Source organism: Bactrocera latifrons, unplaced genomic scaffold (assembly GCF_001853355.1).
Source record: "Bactrocera latifrons isolate USDA-ARS-PBARC rearing strain unplaced genomic scaffold, ASM185335v1 scaffold_99, whole genome shotgun sequence".
NCBI lineage: Eukaryota > Metazoa > Arthropoda > Insecta > Diptera > Tephritidae > Bactrocera > Bactrocera latifrons.
In genome coordinates this window covers 833,349-858,742 of record NW_017537700.1, presented here as the reverse complement: position 1 = coordinate 858,742, position 25,394 = coordinate 833,349, and the positions used below count along the sequence as shown (strand labels likewise).

Sequence of the window (25,394 nt, the reverse complement as noted above, 5' to 3'; positions counted from 1 at the left end):
TAGAAAGCACTGCATTTAAAAAAAAAAAAACAATAAAGAACTGTACAACGAAGGCATACCAAAAATACGATAAAGTCTTACTTATAGCACTTAACTAAACACGTTAACTGCCAAGCACTGATAAAGATAAATACCACACAATTCGTTGTAGTTATGTATTATATATACTGACATACATACATACATTCATATGTGGTATATGCTTGGTATTTTATGAATTTTCACTTCCTCAGATTTCAACATTATTTGCAAACACTAACACAGTGACATAAATTAAATAGATAATTTTTAAGGCGACGCTTTAAAGATGGCAAAGAAGAAATACATTTGATCGGAATGCTTCTAATAGAAATCGGGTACATCGCGAAAGGTCGGTCTCTTTGTAGTGACAACAACATAATTCATTATTTTCACTTGGCAGACATTGCTCGGTCATGACTCATTGAGCTTCGCTTAAATTGTTGCAAAAATATTACATGTATGTGGGTTATATATTTATAATAAATAATATATATATAATAAATAAAGGGTCGCAGAGTATATTCGGAGACCCAGCTGTCACCAGAACAAAACTGTATCCTTTTTGCTTTAAGGAAGTTAGAACAGGAAAAGAAAACACTGCACATGAAGTTAAGTTTTACTTTGAAATTTTATACTGAGAATAAGGAAAAGTACTTCGTGTTTATACCTTTAAGCTAAAACAAATATGTATTGTGACTTAGAAACAAAAACAAAAAAAAAAAAAAGACTTGTCCTGTAAGGAACTGCCAGCAAGTTCAGCTGTTCGAATTTTTTAACTATGAAACAGATGAACTAGCGAAAGCAGCACGTGATGTTTCAGAGAGAAAAAACTATAGAGAGGGGATTTCAGTCCCGCTGACTTACCATTCTAACTACCTGCCTAATAAAAAATGATACTGACATTTGGCCACAAATTGGCGACTATTGGACGAATCTTAGGACGCACCTTTTTATGAGGGTCTCAAGAGGCGAAGATGATTCCACAAATTCGTGTTTTCAAAAACAAAACAAGATTCGGAATATTATTACGCATAAGACTCGCTGGTAAAGTACGTACTACTATAAGCAAAAAATAGTAAGCCTTTGTTTATAATTTTAAATTTATAATTTATTATTCAAAATCTATGTGTCCCCCTCAAAGTAATCTGCCTTGGCCCCAATATACTTCAAATCTTCGAAACAGTTGTTAAAGTAAATTTTCGGAGAACAGAAGATACACGAAGCTTAATCAGGTAAATACAGTGGTTGCGTACGATATAGGTTGAAAATTTGGCGAAAATTCACGAAGAAAAAATGCGGTATGCGACGGTGCATTATCGTGGTGCAAAAACCAATAGTTGTCGTCCAATAATTCCGGCCTATTTTTGCGAAGAGCTTCACGCAAACTACGCAAAACACTTAAATAGTATTCATTGTTGACAGTTTGGCCGGTTGGAAGTATTTTGGATTGCACCACACTTCGATAATCGAAGAAAACTGTCAAAGTAACTTTGATTTTTTACCTTCTTTGATGTGGTTTGTCGGCGTCGGCTCACCTTTGCCATGATATTGGGCCGATTGATCGTCTGCTTCCGGGTCGTTAGCATATATCCAACATTCATCTACAGTAAAAATACGTTTCCCTATTTTTCGAAAAAATTTAGTGAGTTTGGAACCAATCGTCTTTCACTTTTCTTAGGGCCAAATGATCTTTCGAAATGATTTCTCCGAATATTCCAATATTCCAACGATGCCAATAAGACTTCTTACTGTTAATCGTCGTTCTTAAGCACCAATTCCTTTATTTTATTGACGTGTTGATCATCAGTTGATGTTGATAGCCTTCCTGGACGTGGTTCGTCATCAACGCGTTCTCGACCTTCTTTTAATAATTTGCACCTATCAAAAACCCTTCTCTATTATTTTTTACCCACAGTAGTTTGTCGTTCGTTTTAAACTATTTTTCGCAAAATGGCGAACTTGTAAGAAGAGGTTAAATTTTTTCCAAAAATATATTCGATAACATGTTTATAAAAACAAGTTGCAATAACAGCACTAAAGTTTCTGTGAAGTTACAGTAAAAATTTCAAGCAATTAGTCGCCCGATTTGTAAAATGCAGCTTCGAGAAAATCAGCGGATTTAACAAAATATTTCAATGTGAAAGTGATATCCTCACAGTTTTGTGGTTTATGTTGGAGTAATTGTTAAAGTTTAGTTTCTCGTTTGATGATAGAAGCATAAATCTATTTAAAGTTCGCGGTTTTTCAAAATTTCGTGCTAGCTTTATCGAATGAAATCGGCATACCTGCCACCCTAATGTGATATTTTTCGTCAGCAAATTTCTGCCACACTACTTATTGTTAGTGCCATTTTAATTTTCATAATTGTTAAAAATGGATTGGGCGCATAAAAATTTCTGTAAACGCTGTTTGCTCTTAATGGGTTAAAATGTTTCCTCGGATAAACAAAAAACCTTTTTTCAGCAATTTTTTCTCATATAAATAATGAAATATTTTATTACAATTTATTGTTGGTACAAACTTACAATAATAACAAAAAAATTATGAAAGTTTTGGAAAAATATTTTAAACTCGGTTATTTCCGGTGATCCCTCGGAAAAAAGACGCGCCCGCGTTGGCAGGATAACTCCTTACAGTATCATCTAAAGTGAAAAAATACATGCTTTAGTTCAAACCTTAACTTAGAACGTGGACGAAGGGAAAAAAACTTAAAATTGGATTTTTGGCAGACATTTTTACAAAAAAATGAAAGTTTCGCGGCATTTTTTAATTCTAGTAGTTGTAATGAAAAAATCCTTCGTGCAAAATTTCTCGAATATGGATTAAGTAGTTTTCGAGAAATCTTGCCAACCGCCTTCAAAAACACAGTTTCGATAAAAACGCGTTTAAAGACGGCGCACTTAGTCTAGCTAGCCTCGAGCGCATAATTTCTTAAATCTGTATCTTCGAAACTATTACTCAGATCAACTTAAACATTTAGGACAATATTCTAGAGGTGTTGTAGAATTTAATAGGACAATAAAAAAATTTAATATTTTTGAAACCCGTAAACTGATCTAACCCCTTAAAAATGGGAATGGCGCATAAAAATGGACATAAACACTGTTGTTTCTTTAAATCTCGTATTTGTAGTGCAACAAAATATTCGTAATAAATTTTTTTTAATGCATATAACTAAGTTTTTAGTAAATAATTGGTATTGATGATTAAAACTTGTATTTGTGTATTGGAATATTTAGTAGTATATTAAAAATTAACCCATATATGGCCCTGACCTTCGAAAGCATTATTATAAGAATAATAATTACAGCACTTTTTTTTTTTTAATGGGATATGGCTTGTAATGACTTCAATAATACGCCAAAAAATAATAATTTTCATAAATAAAACAATGGCACTAAAAAATACGTTTTCAACCGAAAAAATGTTTAAGCATCCATATTAATACCAGCTATTTATACCGATAGAAGCAATATCCATTAACATTATACACATCCATTGATACAGTTGTACACTCATTCATACATTCATATATACACATATATTGTATGTGCTCTCCAAATATATATAATTCATCTATATTATTGCAGCTAAAACTTAAATCCGCTTTGAAAAAAAATTCTGTACATACAAGCATACAATCAAATCAATACACGCAAACATAGTTCTACTAGCAGTAACATTACTTGTATCTCTCTCTTTTCTTTTTTTTCGTATTTTTCATATTAAAATCGTCGATTATTTTGAACGCGCATTGTCCCCAAACAAATTTGCTATCATAATTAAAATCGCAAAACTCAAATTTTTAAATTGTTTATCGCTACCACACGCCAATCATCAACCGCTACTGCCACTGCCAATGCTCTACCACACGGCTACTCGCTGTCACAACTGTCACAACACTCTGACGACGACTGGCGAATACGTTGCTGCGCTTCGACGTTCATTTCTGCATTCAATTAAATAATAAAAAATAAAATAAAAAATGCATTTGTTTTGAAATAATGCTTATTGCAAATTCTTTTTTTAAACAACATCACTATTAACGCATTGTGAAAATTTCTTTCGGCTTGTTTCCTCACCGTATGCGCATCTTTACGTTGAAACGCAGACAAATCCAGCCGTAAAGTCTGCTGTCAAATCGGTGAGTGGCATATATGTACGTATATGTATAAGTAGCTAGTTAATTAATTATTTACTTTAAATAATGTACTTTATATAACAGTGTTGACTGTATTATATAATATTTACAAATTAACATTTGCTATTCGTTATGTTAATTTTTGTTTGTTTTGTTGTAACTAAAATCCCGTAAACACTAACATCGCTTACCTTACGCCCAAAAGTATGCTTGTAATAAATTTTAAACCATATTACTTAACCTCCATCGCTCTAATAATAGCTAATTGACCCCACCACAACTTTTTCTCGTCCCTTTACTCTTCTGCGCAGGTCAAGGAGGGCTCACGCGGTGTCAAGAGCGCCTACAAAGACTTCAAATCGAAATTACGCGACATCACACCACCGAACAGCTCGCAGACACACTTCCGTTCGCATCTCACATCGAATTCGCAGCACGATCGCATTGACGGTAATAGCATCGGCGGCGGCAGCAGCAGCGGCAGCGCGTTTGGTGTAGGCTTCGGCTACGGCAAAACCAAATCTATTGGTGGGCATCACTCAGCGCCGAGTTCGCCGATCTTCAGCAATAAGCGTACGACTGCCGTCAGTGTGACGGGTGGCAATCAGGCGACGGCGGCCTCGTTTCAATACGCCTGTCCAGAGGATTTGAATGGCTCCAGCCAGTTTGTGCGACGTGCCCCGCCTCTGGCGATGTCCAGCTCGAGTGCGCACATACAGTCGAACGGTTTTGCGGGCGTTACGCATGGCACTGCTCATCTTGCTGCTCATTTGGCTCCGTCTCCTACTATTAGCCCGGCAAGCTCGCTCTGTTCGTCGGAGATGAATTTGTCGCAAGAACTGCAAAATCATCCATTGTTTAAGCCACCACTCGTGGATCGCAGCGTGAGTAGTTCCTACAAGAATATTATCATTGTTTATCAATGTTTTTCGTTTATTTACTGCAAATAATTAAATGTTGCATTTGTGAGTGTCGAATCTATATTGTTAGTGTGTTACGTGTTTGTTTTGACGTTTATGTATGCGTGTGTGTGCGTCAGGCAGGTGGTGTCAATATATTTAGTTCTCTCAGCTTTAAATGGACTTCTTGCAGATTTTGTTAAAAAAGATCTTTAAAAAGGTTCAAATCGGGATAAGAGTTAATATATTGTTCTATATTTCGAGCTTTCAATAGGTACAAAATATTTTTAGAATATTTACTTAAGCACTAATTTATTCTTCTAAGGCGTTTGTTCAGGATCACCTGAAAAACGCCAGTGCACATTCAGCACGAGAACGACTAATACGAATTTCCACACTCTTTGTTTTATATGGATTGATGCACAGCTTCGCATGCAAATATATGTATGTATAACTATATGTAATATAAGGCTTCTACAATAAATAAATAATGTATGTTCGATGAATCAGTGAGTTTTTAAATCATTTATAGATCTAATAGACTCCTGTAGAATTTCTAACAATCTTGTTTGCGTATGGGATCCATTGAAACGCCAATATTCTATCGAAAAATGGAAAATTAAAATATTTTATTTTGAGGAAAAACTCGTAACCCAAAGCACTCTACTCATCCTCTTTTCTATAAACAAAAGCATGTGACGACTTCTCACACATCTACAATACGCTAAAAGAAAACTATTATTAAATTAGATATTAGAAGCATTAGATATTAGAGAACAAAAACAAGTTTGAATCATCGAAGATCTATAAACTTTTGCATGTGTTTGAACCAACCAACCAAAACGTGCGTTCTGAATGCAGCTACCACCTCTTCAGGTGCTGTCTCTTATACACATCTAGATGTGTATAAGAGACAGTTATGAAGCCTTAGATATTAGAGAACAAAAACAAGTTTGAATCATCGAAGATCTATAAACTTTTGCATGTGTTTGAACCAACCAACCAAAACGTGCGTTCTGAATGCAGCTACCACTTCTTCAGGTGTCGACAACCGTTAATCACTTAGTTTAATTTTTTCATACGGAAGTAAAAGGAAGTTATTCGGTGCCAAGTCAGGACTGCACGGTGGGTGACACATCAAAAACCTTTATTACCTAGCACAATGTCAAAAAAGTGTTTCGAAGCACTGCTTTCGTATTTTTTAAATATTTCTCACCACCAATCTACACGCGCCATTTTTGAGCGATTGACAAATTATGTGGCATCCACCGTAATGAAATGTTCATCCAATGTTGAAAGTATGGTCGTATAGCTGTCTCAAACTCACGATAGATCTCAGGACGATCTTGTAATATCAGTTTATGCACAACTTCAATAGTTTCCGTAACAACCACTCATTTTGGACGCCCTACACGAAATTCGTCTTAGAGTAATCTACAACCTAGATTAGATTCATCATACCATCGATAAACACTGGTCCTCGATGGAGTTTCATCGGTAAAAATTAAATTAGGTTCTTCGATGCACTGTTTCTAAGATAATATACGTCGAATGTTGTAAAAAATAATCGCGCGACAATGTTTTCGATTCAATTTCATTTTTTAACGGAGACGAATATTTAAGTTACTGTAAACTACACAAATAGCGCTCGTATATAAAACCTTCCGAAAATGTAAAAATTTAATATAAAGTTGTGAGTTTCCAGATTGCAACACTAGAGTTGGCAATTCACGGAAATTGAAAAGCATCCTACGTGGAACCCTCAAAAACAGCCTAATTTTGACATTTTATTCTGGTAGTGTATAAAGATAGTTATATTAACAATTATCATTTATATTAACATTTTGAAACAAAATGACGTTTACTAGGATAATCTGGCCGTATCACATTTTTGTAAAGGCGACGAGCGTCGGTGGTATAGAGAGAGGTTGATCTTATGCATTTAAAGAGTCACATATATACAATTCCAAGTACGGAAAAAAGCGAATTTTCCAGAATTGTTTCTGAAAAAACTTATTTTTATTGATCCAAAAATTTTTACTCATATTTTGGTATCTTTTATTTGTATTTTACTACTTAGTATTGGTAACAATATTTAATAGGAAAGGAACTGCAGCTGATCTCCGGGAGATCCTCTGAAATTAAAAAAAAAAAAAACATTTCGTTAAAGTAATGTTAAATCTAGTAATTAACGGAAGGAGTAAGCAAATTTTTTGACAAAATGGAGGTTTCTAAAAAAACCGTTTTTTTGATGAAAATTTCAGCCTTAATTGTTTATAAAAAATATATATTGGTGAGAAAAAATTTTCGATTAACTACCAAAAAATATATTTAAGAAGTCCGTGTTAAAATTTGTTAAACTGTTCAGCCGTTTTCGAGTCCTGTTGTTACCGGTTTTTGCGGTTGGCCTTGTACTTCCAAGCACTCTTAAACGGCTTTACAAATGTGCGTGTAACTTCGAGAATATTTACCGGAACGATATGAAATTTTTTGTGTATAACACCTTAAAGTTTTACCTTTTGAAATTTACTGACCTGAACGTTTCGACAATGCAGAAAATTTAATATCGACACTATTTTATCACATTTCTGCCAACCAATATTTTTAGGATTTCTGAGTGTATTTTAAGCCAAAAAAATTATATTTTTTACAATCTAACCCCTTAAGCAAAAAAATATGCACTCATTACTAGCCATATAATATACGAATATGCACGTAGTAAATTCTTATGGAAGAATGTATAATACATACATATAACGCTTTTGTTGTTACAAACGTAACTGTAACTAGATCCCACTGAAAGCTCTCCCGCACGCCTGCCTGACGTTCTGAGTTTGAATGCAATTGTTAAATGTCTGCATTGTTGTTATGTATACACAATATATAATATATAACTATATAAGTATATGAATGTAGCTTCATATTATATGTATATAAATATTTGTTAAATTAGAATATATTTATTTATGTATGTGCGTTAATATGCGTGTGTGTGTGCTTTTGTAAGTTCATTGTTCTCGTTACATTGCGTTCTTATCGGTTTTGTTTTGTTCTTTTTTCTTTACATTTTTTATTATGTACATGCATTTCTGTTGCACATGCTCTATGTTGTTGTTGTTTTGCTCATAAAATCAACCCTGCAAACAAACAAAATTAAAACGCAATCGCAACGGCAATTTGCCATTAAACCACTATCGACAACACATCTCCCTACTACCACCACCACAACCACCAATATTTGTTGCTGTGCTATGTTTTGAATAATCAATGACACCACAAATGCTCATCATCAACCAACAAATGTACAAAAAAAACAAAAAAAAAAAAAAACAAATATTTTGGCTTCCAAAAACAAAAACATAAATACGAGTTAATAGCTTAAGCCCAGCATCAGTCTAGACTCAACCACTCACCAAACTCATCCACAGCATCACTACAATCATCAACACAACCATCATTATCAGCACAGTCAGTTAACGAGCAACAACCATCAGCATGACCACCAGCGAGCGCAAAATCAACAACAGCAACAGCAACAACAATATCAATACCATCAAAGGCTCACAGCCACACGCACCGGTGGTCCACCACCAGCGCGCCCACCGCCACCAGCCGCACATCTGCTGCAAACCTTAAGCGCCGGCCCAACTCTGGGCACAACTGCCAACGCAACGGTATCATACTATAATCATCCGCATGTGCGACGCCAACTAACCGCGCTCACATTACATCCATATGTCGACACGAAACCACCGCCGGTGCCCCAGCCATCAGCAAAAGACGAAGAGAAGACGTCGTTGCATGTCGCAGCAGCGGCAATGCCACAGACCGCAACGCGCACATCGACACCCAACAAAATCGTGACAACCGATTCCATTTACGACAATCCACCAGACATGCAATCGCCACCCATACCACCGCGACGTCAAGGCACCGGCGACAATGATGGTTCTGGCGCGGAGAACGCCTTCAATTTGACACGTGCGACACCGGCGCTGGCACCGTCGGGCGGTAGCATAATTACGGGTGGGTGCGGGAGTAATGCGATCGCCATGGCCGCTGCCGCCGTGCACGCGGGCTTGCAACGCTTGGAGCACAATTGCTGGCAAGACTATACGGACCGCACTGTATTGCAACACGATGCGCTGCGCCATTCGTCGTCTTCGACTGCCTCCAATGCTTCGGTGTCATCGTCATCGTTCGACTCAAGTGGCGGCTCATTTGTGTCGGCTGCATCGTCATCGTTCTTTCATCAGGCGCGCTCATGTGACGATCACTCAACGCGTACGACAACAGCGGCGGCGACGACGGCATCGACTGAGACTACACCAGTGCCGGCTCCACGACAGAAAAAAGAGGTACCGCGGGGCATGCCCCAGTAATCAACAAATAATTGTCCGCCTATGCTACCAACCTGCATTTGTACCGTACCTTCAAATGTATTCAAGTGTTGTAGTGTGGCCCTGCAGTGCAGTGCGATATGCCGCTTTCAGATATTAACTGCGTTCATCTCCATCTAACTACCGGGTTTTTGGATTACATAACATGTCTTTTCCTGCCTCCCATTTCCCCTCTCCACTTACTGCCATTTAAATCTACTATGCTTATTCTTTTAATTTTCTTAACATTTTAACCACATACTCTTTTACTATATAATATGTGATAAATCATTAATTCCAATGCTTGAGTATCACTCATTTGTGTTAAAGTTCAATTTTGTTGTATTTGTTTCGAATTGCGAGCAGTTTTATTTACTTAGTGCAATATATTTTAGGTTATAATCAACCTACTAGTAATATAATATACCCTAATGCCGTTATTTTTTCAAATCGTTTTCGAAATTTTGCTCATAATAATATTTTTGAAAAGAAAAATCTGCTTAATTGGGACGAGTCGAGCAAGAACGCATTTCATACAGAAAATATGCACCAAAATCATTTGAACGGGCTATTGCCATCTCTCTAACACTTACCTTACGATTTTTAGGCACCATATCCTTCACTTTTTTTTTAATATTTTCATCAGTTGAAGAGGTCGCCCAGAACGAGGCATGACTTCAACGATCTATCGACCATCTTTGAAGGCTTTGTACCACTTGTAGGTTTGTGTTTTTGATAACGCAGAATCACTGTAAGCCTCTTCCAACATTCGCAACGATTCCGAACACGAAATTTGATTAGAAAAAAAAAACTGAAACAAATTCTTTATTTGATATTTATATCCATTGTAAAAATCGCAACGCTCTACTACGGTTTACCGACTTAAGCAGTTGCTGCAAACAAACTCTCTTTTCCTAGGAGTCAACAGCAACAAATCGATTTTAAGACGACTAATCAGTGTGACGAACTGAGTCGATTTAACTATGTCCGTCTGTACCTTTGCCTGTCTGTCCCTCTGTCTGTCTGTATATACGCGATCGAGTCTCTCAGTTTCATTGATATTATATAATATTACTAAAATCCCCAAGGCATCACTAAAATCTCCGAACTTATTGTTCAGATCGAAACACTATAGAATATAACTGCTATAGATTCTGATAAATAAAAAAAAGTATTATAGTTCGGTTTAAACGAAATGTTTATTTAATTTTAACTTCCGTTTGATTATTTTTTTTTTTTACAAACAAACGCAGTTCAAAACAAACTGTAATTGTCTATCGCTTATCATTAACACTGTTCCTTGTTTAAAAAAAAACCGAAGAACATTTAAAATTTGCTTGCTAACTAGACTCTTACCTTAATTGCGCTTTTTTGCCTGTGTATAAAAACTGTTAAACACCGCTATTTACTCTCTTCCACTTGGAATATCAAGTGTACAGCTCAAATATAATTAACATTTGTTCTATCACCCCGCAGTCGCTGCGCTCACTTCAGCCACAACATTTGCCAGTGCCCGAATATTCACTCAAATCAGCTGCAGCCTCGTCAACCTCGTCGCAAGAGGATACCATGAACGATCTGATATCACTGGACGACAGCAACAACACCAGTTTCGATTTGGAAGATTTCGATCCTCTAAATCAGAATGCACGCCCGCTGCCGCTGCGCAATGGCAATGTAACGGTGAATAATGCCAAAACGAATGGCTTAAAGTCCACCACATTGCCAGCTAATACCAATAACAAAACTAACATCTTGGCCAACACTACCGCTAGCACCGTAAGCAATCCGTTATATTCGTATCACACGCCACAACATCTACGATCGCCACACATGCGCGCACAACCGCAAACACGTGCTCTGACCTCGGCTCAATTGAAGGCGCCCACAATGAAGCCACCACCTTTGCCTACCAGCAAACCGCCACCTATGCCAGCACCAGACGAGGACTTTGAACTGTTGCGCAAGTATGGCCTGGATCAGTTCACATTGACGACCGCACCACACACACTAACAACAACAGCAACAACTATGGCGGCAAATGTAAAGAGCAGCAGCAGCAATAGTGGCGGCGCCAACACGGCTGCCCTCGCCGGCGGTGGCATGCACAATTGGACCACATTCGATTGAGCTGTCGTATGGCGACGAAGTTGCGAGCTCTTTGTTCGTGGTATATGTTAGCAGTTAAAGTATGTTTCTACTATATTTAATAATTACTGTAAATTTAAATGTAAAAAAACAAAAACAACAACAAAACTATGCATTCGTGTACATACCAGTTTATTGCTTTATAAGATATTGATGTGGGATCACATTAGTGTAATTATATATATTGTATATTTAAATAGTGTATGTATGTCTGCAGTGTTGTCGAAAATGGAAATGCCAAGCGCATAAATAGATTATTTTGTAATATTAGTGGTGTGCATATACATATGTACATAAATTTACATATGCATAAAACGATATATATTTTGTAATAACTGTAAATGTGCGTTTGCATTAGACATATGTATGTATGTATTTAGATATAAAAGCGCTGTGATGATTGGCAAAACACAATAGCAAACAACAACAAATTACGAAAATAATATACATTTGTATGAGCCAATGAGCAAAGCGCAGAATAAAACATTTTGAGACTAATATTAATTTTTTAGAAAAAAAGAAATACTAATAAATATGCTTATTTAGGTTGTATATAACGTAGAATTATGCAGCAGTAGGCAATTCACATTGTAGAGTCTTCGAAAATGGAACGATCTATAGTTCTAGCTGAACCAGTTAAGCAGATTTTCATGTTGTTACAACAGCAACAAAACTCCTAATTGACTACTTTTCAATGCGATTTCTTTCGATTTTGCTAAAAAAAATATGCGATATCTAGCCACATGCTCATTAGTAACAGAATCAAATATAAACATTAAACATATAGATATATGTGTATGTATGTATGTATATACACATCGTTAAATAAAATGCATAGCAATAATATAATAATATAAATTTTTCAGGAATAAAAACTCAATTTCGATTTTGTTGATGATACGTTGGTTTGCATTTTAGGTGACGATATATAACCATTTTATAATAAAAATTTAATTTTTTTTTTTCAATATGAGCGGTTTCTATTATATGGGTTTTCCTTCGCCTGTAAATTTATTAAAAGTGATGTTACCTTATTTTGCTTTTTTAGGTGACGAGAAATACTCATATAAGCAGTTATAAGTTCGATATATATATTTTTAAATACATGCTCAAAATGTCAATTAAGGCACAGTATCGTGACATATATGTAAAATTTTGTTGAAAATCTGTATAATATTTGGTATCTTAACTTTCAATTGATCTGCATTGCATGATTAGCTGACTACTATAAACAAGTTAGAATTCATTATTCCTTGATTTACATATTTATAAATTGTAAAAAAATATAAATTATTAAGGTTGGTTTTTCCTTCGAAGCATTATTATTTTTATAACGCTCATAAAATATTCTTTTACATCTTAACTTCCAACTTAAATTAGGAATTAAATTGTGTGCGATTGTTTTTTTCGAACTTTTTGTTCGTCCTTGTAACAGCAACAAATTAAATATCGTTTATGTAATTAATTAACTGAGAGACTTCTGGTAAGGCTTCTATGATTTCCTTAAAACCGAATTGACAAGTCTTCCAATGTATTGGACTTTTGGGAATGGGCTTATAAAGTTATCAACTTCCATCCAGCGAATTTTAATAGCATATAATGTTTTATGGCTTTTAGTAAATTTTAACCTTAACTCCATATTCACATACAACTTTTGCTTCGCTTTGTTTCAGAAATTTGCTTTGACAGAAAAGTTGATGTATGCTCTTTTATGAGTATTTTCAATCGAAGTGAAACGCAGCAAAGCGAAGCAAAATATTGGGCGACTCTCATCCTTTACGMTTTGCCAACCAATACTCACCAGAATGTAAAGTAAAGCGTTCATTTACACACTTGACATTCTTTGCTTTGTTCTTAAAGTATAAATTGTCAAACAAAGCGAGTAAAGTTGCATGTGAATAGCCAATAAAAAAAATATATATATCAAGTAGAAATGTTTGTATTCCAATTCAATATGCTTTGAATATGGTTATAAATCTAACTAAAAAAGTACTTTCCTATCCAATAAATGTTCATCTCTTATAAAATTAAAAACCTCACCTTCATTTCGTTTCTGACAAAATTGATCAAATCGAAATTTGAAATTTCTTTTTTTTTAAATTACCAAAACTAAAAAAATTTCATTCAAAAAAATTCAAAACTACATTTTTTTCAACATTAACGATATATTAGAAATAATCTCAGCTGGATATGGTGGACATTGTTAAGCAAGCAAGGTAAACGATGCAGCATGATTGTATTGCTTACTCCGACCGATGAAAATTAACACGGCGATGTCCTACGAAAAGTAACAGATCGCCGCTTTCCATAGGGTCGAAGATTTCTTCGATGCCAAAGTTAACGGATAATTGTTCTATGCCAAGGTCAACAGTAGAATAGAAAAATTGCACATTAATTTTGCTTTATTTATAAAAGTACATGTATGTATGTACACATGTATTTCGTTATGAAAATAAGTATTTATGTATAAATAGGAATGGTTTTCTTTTAATTTTGTGGCTGAGTCTCTTTTCGTTTTTTTCCAAGCAAGGAGACTTAAAGAAAGGACTTTTGGCGAGTTTGATGCTTTTTTGAATTTGGTGAGCACACTCCGATTCGGTGAAGCCTTTTACTTTTACACAATCTACAAAAAAAAAAAGGTGAAACCGTAGGTAGTTATAAAATTTCCATCAATAATAAAAGCACGAAAAACTTACCAAATAGTAACGCATTAATGTGCTTCACTATCTTCATTTGTAATTAGTCTTCTCATATGCCTTTTCGAGAATATAATTTTATTGCTTTATACAAAGTTTAAACACAAAATCAAACAAAATTTTTAATTCAAAAATTAGCTCACCTAAACACAGCCACCTTTCTTTCTTTCTGCAAATTATCTTCAAATGCTTGACTATTTGACGAATATTGAAATCATTTACTTGGACTGGGATATCATATAAAGCAAAATCGAAAGAAATCACACAACTGACTTGCTAACTAAAATATAACAGACAAATGAAATATACAAAATATCCAAAAAAAAACTTCGAAAATTTAAAAGAAGAACCGCATGATTTGCAGTTTCACATTAATCACACGAAAGTCTCCATAACCATTTCAAACTTATAATCAATATCTGTAGTCTGTATTTAATTGTAAATATATTATGTATGCATTTACTAAACAACGAGCGAAGCCCAAGCTGTAATCTGTTGTAATATTGCATTTTGTCTTAAATTAAAAAAAAAAAAAAAAAAAAAATCGTTATCTAAATACTTGAAAAGACTATAAAGAAAAGACATATTNAAACAACGAGCGAAGCCCAAGCTGTAATCTGTTGTAAAAAAAAAAATTAAAAAAAAAAAAAAAAAAAAAAAAAAAAAAAAATGTGAACAAAATACTTGAAAAGACTATAAAGAAAAGACATATTGAAAAACGATTTCAAGAAAACAAAAACAAAAGAATTAGAAAATTGTAGTATTTTTAAAGGCAAAATACATACATACAAATATTATATATACCTGATATTGAAGCCTATAAATGCAATGTTTGTGCTACATAAAAAGTGCAAAAAACACCCTTTGTGCATTGGAGAGGATTTAGATATTTAGGCGTGTGTGTGCAGAGTTTTAGCAGCGCAACCACTACATACTACAAGTAATGTAGATGTGAAATATATAAACTTAGCTACTCATGAGCTTTTAATGGTGCATAAAGATTCCGTGTACTCAATGAATTTTAATACTAAGCAGCGTTTGAATTTAATTTTAAACATAAATCACTAATAAGTTGCATAATTTAAGTACATATATGCGTTTTGAAGCTAATATATGCTGTTCGAAATTATTGTAAATATATTTAATGTAAATAGTGTTAACTAAAATATTTTCATTTAAGATAAATTAATAAAACAACAGATAATTAGGTATTTTATGCGTTTTGTGAATTATATGGGAGCAGAAATTAAATTCAATTAAAAAATTTGAAACTTTCACTTGAAATATTTTATATAGAACTTGCTTTGTGTTCTGCAATGGGAAYCAAATGAAGCAGTCTCCATGAAAGAACTTGCCATAATTTTCTTTGTTAAGTTTTTAAGGCTACCATATGCTATAGTGGATCGATCTGGAGAATTTCTTCAGTTACCTTAGCGTTGCTTTGGAAAATAATACATGTCAAAATTCGTGAAGATATTTCGTCAAATAAGTTTTTCATATAAAAACTTGCCTTTGATAGTTGACTTTGTATGACTGCTATATGCTATAGTGATCCGATCTGCAAAATGTCTTCAAGTATTGTGGTCTTGCCTTATAAAATAATCCACGCCGGAATTTGGCATATCATGTCAAATAAAAAAGTTTCCGTACAAGTGCTTGATTTTGATCGATCACTTTGTATGGCAGCTATGTGCAATGATGATCCGATATCGTCGGTTTCGAAAATGTGCAACTTTTTGGATCGATGTTATAAAACCTGAGGGACTAGTTCGCGTACACTACTATGAGCAAAAAATAAAAAGATTTGTTCATAATTTTAAAATTCTTAATTTATTCTTCAAAATCTGTTTCGTCCCCTTAAAGTACCTAATATTTTCACAATTTCCAGAATAGCCTTCAATGCGCGTAGCGATTCACGTTTAATGTCTTCAATTGACTCAAAAGGGATTACCCGAAGCTGTCTTTTGAGTTCGCAGGCGAATACGGCGTTTGTGGCACGATATTGGTTGAAACTCACGAAGAATCAATGTTGTAAACAACGGTGCATTGCGGAGGTGCAAAAATCAAGAGTTGTCGCCCCCTAAAATTCCGGCCTTCTTTACGAATAGCTTCGCGCAACAGGCGAAAAAAACTCGAATATTATTCCTTTTTGATAATTTAGTTGATCGGAAGGAATTCGGAGTATACCACGCCTCTATAATCAAAGAAAACTCAACATAACCTTGATTTTTGACCTGCTTTGACTTGGTTTGTTTGGCTTCGGCTCACCTTTGCTACGATTTTTAGTTGTCTGTTTCCGGGTCTTAAGCATAGATCCAAGACTTATCGTCGGTAATAATACGTTTCATGACATCTTGTTTCACAGACGTTAACGCGACTATATATTTCGAAAAAATTGAGAGATTTTGGAACCAATCGTACTTTCACTTTTCTTAGGCACGAATGATTTTTCAAAATGGTTTTCATTTATTCTTCCGATATTCCAACGATATCAGTAAGAGATCTGACTGTTAATCGTCGATTCTCAAGCACCGATTTCTTTATTTTATTGACGTGTTGATCATAAGTTGATGTTGTCTTTGAATAATTTGTGCCAATCAAAAATGCTTGCTCGCAACAAACAATTAGCATCGAAGGCCTTTTCCAACTCAAAATAATGAAAACGGTGCAAATTTGCTTTAAATTACTCTGGAGTTTGTTTGTATTATCTGGAACTATGTCAGTAACTTTTTTCTGTACTCAGAACTCAAGAAATCTTCATTTTAAAGAAATAGCCGGAACCTATTTTGAAGCACTTGGCAACCGGGTTGAAGAATAAATTTGAATTTCGCTAAAAATTAATTAGTTTTGCAAGTCTGCCTTAACACAATACATTTTTAAATAAATTTTGCATTACTTTCTATATGTATTTAACTACAAAAATAAAAATTTATTAATAAAATGTAATAAAAATTTCCACATAAACTTAGAAGAAGAGTTGAACAATAAATTCCAGTGGGGTATAACATTAATTTCAAAATTACAAATGTCTAGTCATATTCAATATTGGTCTCCGTTTTGACTTTGTTCTCTCGCATGCAATTTCTAATGCGTTCGCACAGCACCTTCGCACCTTTAATATTCACCTCCTCATATGAAGGCAACAAAACTTTCATGCGCTCCATCCAAGCTTGAAGTCGAGGGAATCTATGGGAACAATAGTAATTGAAGTGATAAAAGACGAGACTAAATGTGTGCGTTACGTTGTATTGCGAGTCTCACTTACCGATTCTTATTGACTGGTATGAGCATATCGAGCGAAACTAGCGTCGTATTAATGCAGACATCGGCAATGGTGAGTGTTTCGCTGTTAGCAAAGAAGTTACTTTTACCAAGGAAAGCCTCCAGAAAAGAATAAGCATCGTCGCAGAGGTCTAGATTTGTTTTGTTGAATTCACCTTCGCCCCCGTAGATATTGCGACGCTATAAATGAATATAATAAAATACATGTAAATATTATATACATATTGTGTTAAGTGCTTGGATACACACACTTGTATATAATATGAGTAATATATATGCGAAATATTTTGAAATACATATACATATATATGTGACCTGGTTTACGAAAAGGGAGCTAACGTGCGAAAACCAGTTTTCTGGGAAACAGCTGTTAAAAAACAAAAGCATCTCATCTTCCATCCGAATCAACTAAAAAGTGAAAATTGATTTTTTGACATCTAAGCCCCCTCTCCGTAGACCAGGTCACATGTATTTAAGTGTTTAAAATCGAAATCGTTTATCTGTAAAGTAAACAGAACTATCACAGCTAACAACCAACAATAAGATAAGATATCTCTCTTATTATTCTCAGGTTGCTAGAAATCAGTATTCTTTTTGGGAACCGAGAGACGGATTGTCCCCTTACTGGTACTACTGTTTACTGCAGAGCAAGATCTTCTATATTCTAAAATTCTTTTGTAAAAATTTGTTTTTGAATCGAAATTGCTGTGTAGATTTAAGCCCACCGTCAACAAACCATATCAGTGTGGCTTTAGGGCTGAAAAATCAAAGTCTAATCAGATATTCACCATGCGCCAAATCTTGGAAAAGACCCGAGAAAAAAGGATCAGCACACATCAACGCTTCATCGATTTCAAAACTGATTTTGACAGTACGAATGGGACCTGTCTTTATGCCGCCATGTCTGGATTTGGTATCCCCGCAAAACTAATACGCATGTGTAAATTAACGTTGAGCAATACCAAAAGCTCCGTCAGGATTGGAAAGGATCTCTCCGAGCCATCCGATACCAAACGAGGCTTGAGACATGGCGACTCACTATCGTGCGACTTCTTCAATATACTCCTAGAGAAAATAATTCGAGCTGAAGAGCTTAAACGAACAGGTACAATCTTCTTTAAGAGCGTACAGCTGCTGCATTGGCCTCATTACCGCGCCGTTGGTTCTGCTTTCTTCAAACTGAATTAAAAAGCAAAGCAAATAGGTCTGGTAGTGAACGAGGGCAATACGAAATATTTTCTGTCATCAAACAAATAGTCTTCGCACTTGCGACTTGGCTCTCACATCACTATTGACAGTCAGAACTTCGAAATCGTTTATAAATTCGTCTATCTTGGATTCTGTATTAACACCAAAAACAATGTCAGCTTCGAAATCATACGCAGAATTACTTTTCCCAACAGGGGCTACTTCGGACTGAATAGGCAATTGAGAAGTAAAGTCCACTCTTGACGAACAAAGACCAAACTCTATAAGTCTCAGTAACCAGGTCTGAGAGTATTTTACGCAGTATCCGCCGGGGAACCAGAGGAAGACCTCCACTCCGTTGGAAAGGCCAAATGAAAAAGGACCTGGTTACATTGGAAGGGGCTATAACCACATAAGCGGTATCCCCGTCAATAAAGAAGAAGTAAATCAAATAAACGAATTGGATCGTAAGTGTGCACATATTTCAAAGTTTTCTGCTATCTAGCCTGAAAATTGTATGATTTAGATGGTTTGTGATACCTAACTAAAGAGAGAAGAAAATCAGAGTTCCAATTTTTGAATGGAATTTGAAATTCTACATTAATATGTTCACTTGAAAACGTAAGTATATTAAGGCAGACAACAGGTTATGATGAAATAGAATTTACCAAGTGCCCGAAAAAAGTATGCAATACTATTAATTACCCAGTATATGACTTTTTATTAATATATGGTACTTACCACCATATCTTTGATTACTTGAAAGAGTACGCCATTTTCAAAATGAAGCATATGATCGACGCGCGCCCGTTTCTTTAAATCCTTGGGATACATATCATCGTTTTTGTGATATTTAGATACCATGTAAGCCATAATCGCATGGCTATGTTGTAATATTATATATACAAAGAGGTGTGTAAAGAAAATAAATAAAAAATATTATTCATTACGGTATAGTTAAAGTATATTTAAATAAAATTGGAAAGTTGAGTTCTATGCATATTAATATAACATAAAAAAGTTTCGAAAACCCACGTTTTACTGAACAAATGTAAACAAAGTATATACATAGGTAAGCTACTAAGCGCCGTCGGATAAGGCAAGTGACATGTTTAATATTTCAATTGTTGTGCGTAAGTCAGAGTAAGTCACAATTAATTTCGAAAAGGCATAAAGTTTACATACGATAACCTAATTTTGTACGATTAGTTTGTATGTCTATATATGAAATAGTAACCTGATATCTCTGTTTTCGACCAAAGGGCAGTCTCATATGAAGAAAAAACTATGTACAAATTTTAAGATCGATATTATCTCAAAAACTGAGGTAGTAGTTCACATATATACAGACGAACATACATAGGTAAATCGACTCTGTTCAACTTGCTGCACCACGGGAATCGTATGTGAGCTTGCATTTATTTGTATGTTTGTACGTATTTCCATGCCTGCTTTATTGATTTGAATTACATATTATTATATACTAAATAATAGTTATTACGTTTTGTAAATTCTCCTAAAATAATTGAATATTTCCAAAAACTTAATAATGGCATTTTGTGTTTTATTTTTATGATTTCCACTATAGAAATAAAGATAAGTTAGTTCGTAGCAAAAAAAATTAATTCCTATTTTTTAAACTTACATTTCAAGTCTGTCAGCGACTATCTTCTTGATTTGTTTCTGATAACAAAATCGATAAAATTGGCTTTCATGACACGCAAAACTGATACAACTTCTGTTTCGAATATCAAACCAAAAAATATCTAATTTCATGACACCGATAAGTTCTTTTTTTATCGGTTTCAATTCTGATTTCGACAACTATCAATTTCAACAAGACCGCTGAATATACTTTGTTCTGGGTATAATAAAAACAGGAACACATCATTTTCAACTTTTGAACGGAAAAAATATAATAATCATCATCATTTAATTTCGAGAATAATTCAATATGACAGCTCTTTGCTTAAAATATCTGATGACGTCTTTAATTTTTCATTTTATGTAAGAAGTATACGGGTTGTGAACTCTAAATGTATGCTACTATTTTCAATTAATTGTAAGTATTTTAAAAACATTCTATTTACAATCTCAAAGGTCGAGTCTTTAGCAAATTTGTCAGTTAAAAAAAAGTGTCGAAATTCATATTTAACGGGTGATCTAAGTAGAGGTACTTTTTTCAATAGCCTTGTTTGGCATTGCATCATGAAAAAACGTACGCCCGAACAACGTTTAGAAATCGTTACTTCACGAATTAACATACTTTTTAAATTTCTTTGCAAAAAGTTTTGTTTTTTAAACGGCATAATGCATAATGCCAACAAGCTATATAAATAATATTGATTTGCAATTTAAATAGTCATAAGTAAATATGTTGATGTACATATGTATATATATTATAGATACCGCTGTAGGCAAAAAATAGTAAGATTTTTTTATATTTCTCTCGAAACTTACTCTTTCTAAGTTGGTCAGTGACATCTGTGCCAAATGTTACATCAAAATAATCATTAGGGTTTAGTATATGCTTGTCTTTCTGAAGTGCATAAAGTGCTTTAAGCGATTTTTTTCATTAGAAAAATAATTTACCAAAGAAATTCCATTAAATTTGAAGTGCGGGATCAAATTTCTGGTGTAGAAACGTTTAGAATGTTAGAAAATGCCTACGGTGATAATTGTTTGTCGTGAGAAGGTGTTTTTCATTGGTACAAATTATTCAAAGAGGGTCGAGAACCACGTCCAGGACGGCCACCAACATCAACTGATGATCCGTTAATAAAGCAAAGGAATTGGTGCTTGAAAGTCGATGATTAACAGTCACATATCTTACTAGCATCGTTGAAATATCGAAAGGATCGGTGAACACCATTCCAAAACATCATTTGGGCCTAAGAAATGTGAAGGCACGGTAGGTTCCAAAATCACACAATTTTTTCGAAAAACGGCGACACGTTAACGTGACAAATGTAAGCCGAAGCTGAAAAAACCCATGTCAGAAGAGGTCAAAAATCAAGGTTACGTTGACAGTTTTCTTCGAATATCGAGGTGTGGTGCAGTCCGAATTCCTTCCGACCGGCCAAACTGTCAACAAGGAATACTACATTTATACGCGTCGCTTAAAATTCGTAAAAAAAAGAGGCTGGTATTATAAGCCGCCAATTCTCGGTTTATGCACCGCAAGCACAAGCACCGTCGCATACTGCATTAATTCTTCGTAAGTTTTTCGCCAACTTTTCAGCCCATATCGTGCCGCAACCACTGTATTCGCCTGATATAACTCCGTGAATCGCTACGCGTATTGAAGGCTATTCCGTAATTTGACGTTATTAACTGGATTGGCACAAATGTATTACAGCCAAGGGGGATTACTTTGAGTATAACGACATAGATGTTGAAGAATAAATTAAGAATTTTAAAATTATGAACAAAATCTTATTATTTTTTGCTCATAGTAGTAAATATGTATGTACATTAACTTTTCAACCAGGCATTGACATACATATATAAATTAAAATATATAAATTGTTTTTGAAACAGTTTTGGAAATTCCGCTTTGTTTTTTGTTTCCTGGCTTTTAGCGTAGTACCGAAACTTTGCAAAAATCAAGTAAGGAAGGGCTAAGTTCGGGTGTCACCGAACATTTTATACTCTCGCATGATAAAGTGATAATCGAGATTTCAGGCGTGGTTGTGAACCGATTTCACCCATATTTGGTACATGTCATCACGGTGTTAAGAAAATATTATATACCGAATTTCATTGAAATCGGTTGAGTACTTCCTGAGATATGGTTTTTGGTCCATAAGTGGGCGACGCCACGCCCATTTTCAATTTAAAAAAAAAAACTGGATGCAGCTTCCTTCTGACATTTCTTCCGTAGAATTTAGTGTTTCTGACGTTTCATGTTAGTCGGTTAACGCACTTTTAGTGATTTTCAACATAACCTTTGTATGGGAGGTGGGCGTGGTTATTGTCCGACTTCTTCCATTTTTGAACTGTATATGGAAATGCCTAAAAGAAACGACTCTATACAGTTTGGTTGACATAGCTATAGTAGTTTTCGAGATATGTACAAAAAAGTGGCGGGGCCACGCCAATTTTTCCAAAAAAATTATGCCCAAATATGCCCCTCCCTAATGCGATCCTTTGTGCCAAATTTCATTTTAATATCTTTATTTATGGCTTAGTTATGACACTTTATAGGTTTTCGGTTTCCGCCATTTTGTGGGCGTGGCAGTGGGCCGATTTGCCCATCTTCGAACTTAACCTTCTTATGGAGCCATGAAATACGTGTACCAAGTTTCATCATGGTATCTCAATTTTTACTCAAGTTGCAGCTTGCACGGACGGACGGACAGACGGACAGACGGACGGACGGACAGACAGACATCCGGATTTAAACTCTACTCGTCACCCTGATCACTTTGGTATATATAACCCTATATCTAACTCTTTTAGTTTTAGGAGTTACAAACAACCGTTATGTGAACAAAACTATAATACTCTCTTTAGTAACTTTGTTGCGAGAGTATAATAAACCGAAATCTATCCAGCTGAGCGCATCGCAGCTAACAATATTTCACTTTATATTATATGCACCTATGTCACGTACATATGTACATACATACATATGTAAACAACATACAAATGTATGCTTATGTAAGAGAAAACGTACATATATATGTACATATGTTCATATATACACAAAATTTTCCAAATTTCCTTCATTACCTGTCTATGAACACCTCATTGTCCTCTTCCACGAACACAGGTATTTGATGCTGCGGATTTAGCTAAAAAATGGCATATAAGGAATTAATACACAAGAAATTTACAGTAAACCATGGCAATCATGGCAGCCACTCACCGCCAGAAATTCCGGTGTGAGATGCTGTTTCGCCGCCATATTCACTAACCTGTCAATAACAAATTGTTAAATAGCCAATACACATATATTAATTTAATGTAAAACTCACATTAATTCCAAATCGAGTCCAATTAACTCAGCGGTTAGCATACAAGCCCGTGCTGGTGGGCTAAATAGAGAATAATACAATTTTGGCTTGGACATCACGCACTTGTTTTGGTTTGCTTTGCTTTCGAACACTTTCTAGAATTTAATGAAATCGAAATGTTTGTCTTTATTTATATCAATTCCACTCGCGGACTAACAAGAATAGCTGACCAAATAGTAAACAGCTGCTTGCGCCCTTAATGTTGTTGTTGTGGTTACAAAAATAAGTCGAAAACATGATGCAGCAAAATAACAACACGCACATATGAAATCAAATGTACTATATACACACCTACATATACATAAATGTTCTAATTATGTATAAAACATACATGTATTTGTGCAAACTGTGTGATTTAATTTTTAAAACAGTTTGTTAACCACTGTAGTGCTTACGCTATTCTGACTCACACGTAAAATCGTAACCGTTAATTTAAAAACTCAGAAGTAATATACTATAAAATTATATTTTATATAGAAATATTGGAGTCACTTTTTGGAAAAGAAAAATAAATTAATAATATAAATTTAGAGCGATTAATTGCAGCCAATGGACTTGGGTGAGATAGATGACGCTATAAAAATATCAATATGAGACAGATCTGTACAAAGTGTATACAACCTAAACTCACCACAAAGACAAATCAATCAATTCGACGTTAAATTGAATTGGCCTCTCCATAACTATTGAAATTTTTCATACGCTTTAATATCAATTTCAGTTTCAATTTGTAAGACCGTCTAATCTTAAATTCCTTTTGATCTTGGTTATACTTTTAATATAATATATTTTTCGCTTAATAGTTGTTTGTGACATCCAAAATTGTTAAAAATAGATGAGTCGAAATGAATTGCGGATGTCTGTTTAACCATCAATAAAGAATACATGCCGGAGTTGCATGTAAATCTGTATATAAAATTCACCAACGCGCGTGGCATCGGCATTTCTGAGGTAAAATCTCACAACCCAGGAACTACTCTACCAATTTCAATTATAACTGGCGCTTAATATTTGTCTAACAGTTTTTATTTAACGACATGGGAACGGAAGAAATGATACTACAACCACATATAACAAAATTTAAAACTCAATTGTTTTACTTTACATGACATAAACCAAGCAACTATAAGTACATCTTGATAAAAGTTTGCAATAATAGTGCGTGCCAAGGTATGCAACCTTTACTTAAAAACTTTCGAAATAAATATAAATTTTCAAGTACCATGAACCGCTGTGCTTATGTCTGCCTTTGTATCGAAAATCGGTTAATCTTATGGATATATATAAATGAATTCATACAACATCTATTTATGAGGAAAGTATGCCCTTGATGAGTACCAGTTTATTATAACTGTCTGCCCTTGTACCGAAAATAGTTATAATCGGGTTAATACTAAATACCTAATATCCGTATAGTTAATTGCTACTTTACAGTTTTCGCGACCACATGTATACGATTTTCGATTGTTTTCTTGCGTTTTACTATGGTCAGATCCGCATTAAATAGATGTTTTCGTAGAAAAATTGGGTTTTTGCATATCCATGTGAAATCTTTCAAATAAAATCACATTGAAAACCAATTTTTGCTCAAAACTAATAGAAAACTCACATTCCATTCATTC

The 25,394-nt window shown here is 34.6% G+C and overlaps 2 protein-coding genes across 11 annotated transcripts in view; one reads left to right on the top strand and one right to left on the bottom strand.

Annotated features, from left to right (window-relative positions):
* The window catches only part of LOC108978020, a 31,494-nt gene extending 19,069 nt beyond the window's left edge, over nt 1-12,425 (top strand). For 4 of the 10 annotated variants that reach the window (XM_018948089.1, XM_018948087.1, XM_018948084.1 and 1 more), the window contains 4 exons: nt 4,133-4,165; nt 4,474-5,046; nt 8,439-9,419; nt 10,917-12,425. In XM_018948089.1, coding sequence (XP_018803634.1) covers nt 4,133-4,165; nt 4,474-5,046; nt 8,439-9,419; nt 10,917-11,570 — 2,241 coding nt within the window. In that variant the 3' untranslated portion in view covers nt 11,571-12,425. Of the gene's footprint in view, nt 1-4,132; nt 4,181-4,473; nt 5,047-8,438; nt 9,420-10,916 lie in introns of all 10 variants that reach the window. The other 6 variants (XM_018948086.1, XM_018948082.1, XM_018948083.1 and 3 more) reach the window with 3 other exon arrangements.
* A 4,818-nt stretch (nt 12,426-17,243) lies between these two features.
* Nucleotides 17,244-23,828, bottom strand: LOC108978034 (glutathione S-transferase 1). Its single transcript, XM_018948116.1, has 6 exons — nt 23,734-23,828; nt 23,625-23,673; nt 23,489-23,550; nt 19,496-19,637; nt 17,550-17,746; nt 17,244-17,470 (listed from the first exon to the last, which is right to left on the bottom strand). Exons 1-6 carry the CDS (start codon nt 23,826-23,828, stop codon nt 17,314-17,316), a joined length of 702 nt encoding a protein of 233 aa, XP_018803661.1. The 3' UTR covers nt 17,244-17,313.
* Nucleotides 23,829-25,394: the final 1,566 nt, after the last annotated feature.

Bases quoted from the DNA above. Each gene is read 5' to 3' on its own strand.
- LOC108978034 (XM_018948116.1), bottom strand. From the start codon at position 23,828: ATGTCCAAGCCAAAATTGTATTATTCTCTATTTAGCCCACCAGCACGG. The intron at 19,638-23,488 runs GTAATGAAGGAA...ATTACAACATAG, and splicing joins AATGAGGTGTTCATAGACAG to CCATGCGATTATGGCTTACA. The intron at 17,747-19,495 runs GTAAGTACCATA...ATTCATTTATAG, and splicing joins AAGTAATCAAAGATATGGTG to CGTCGCAATATCTACGGGGG.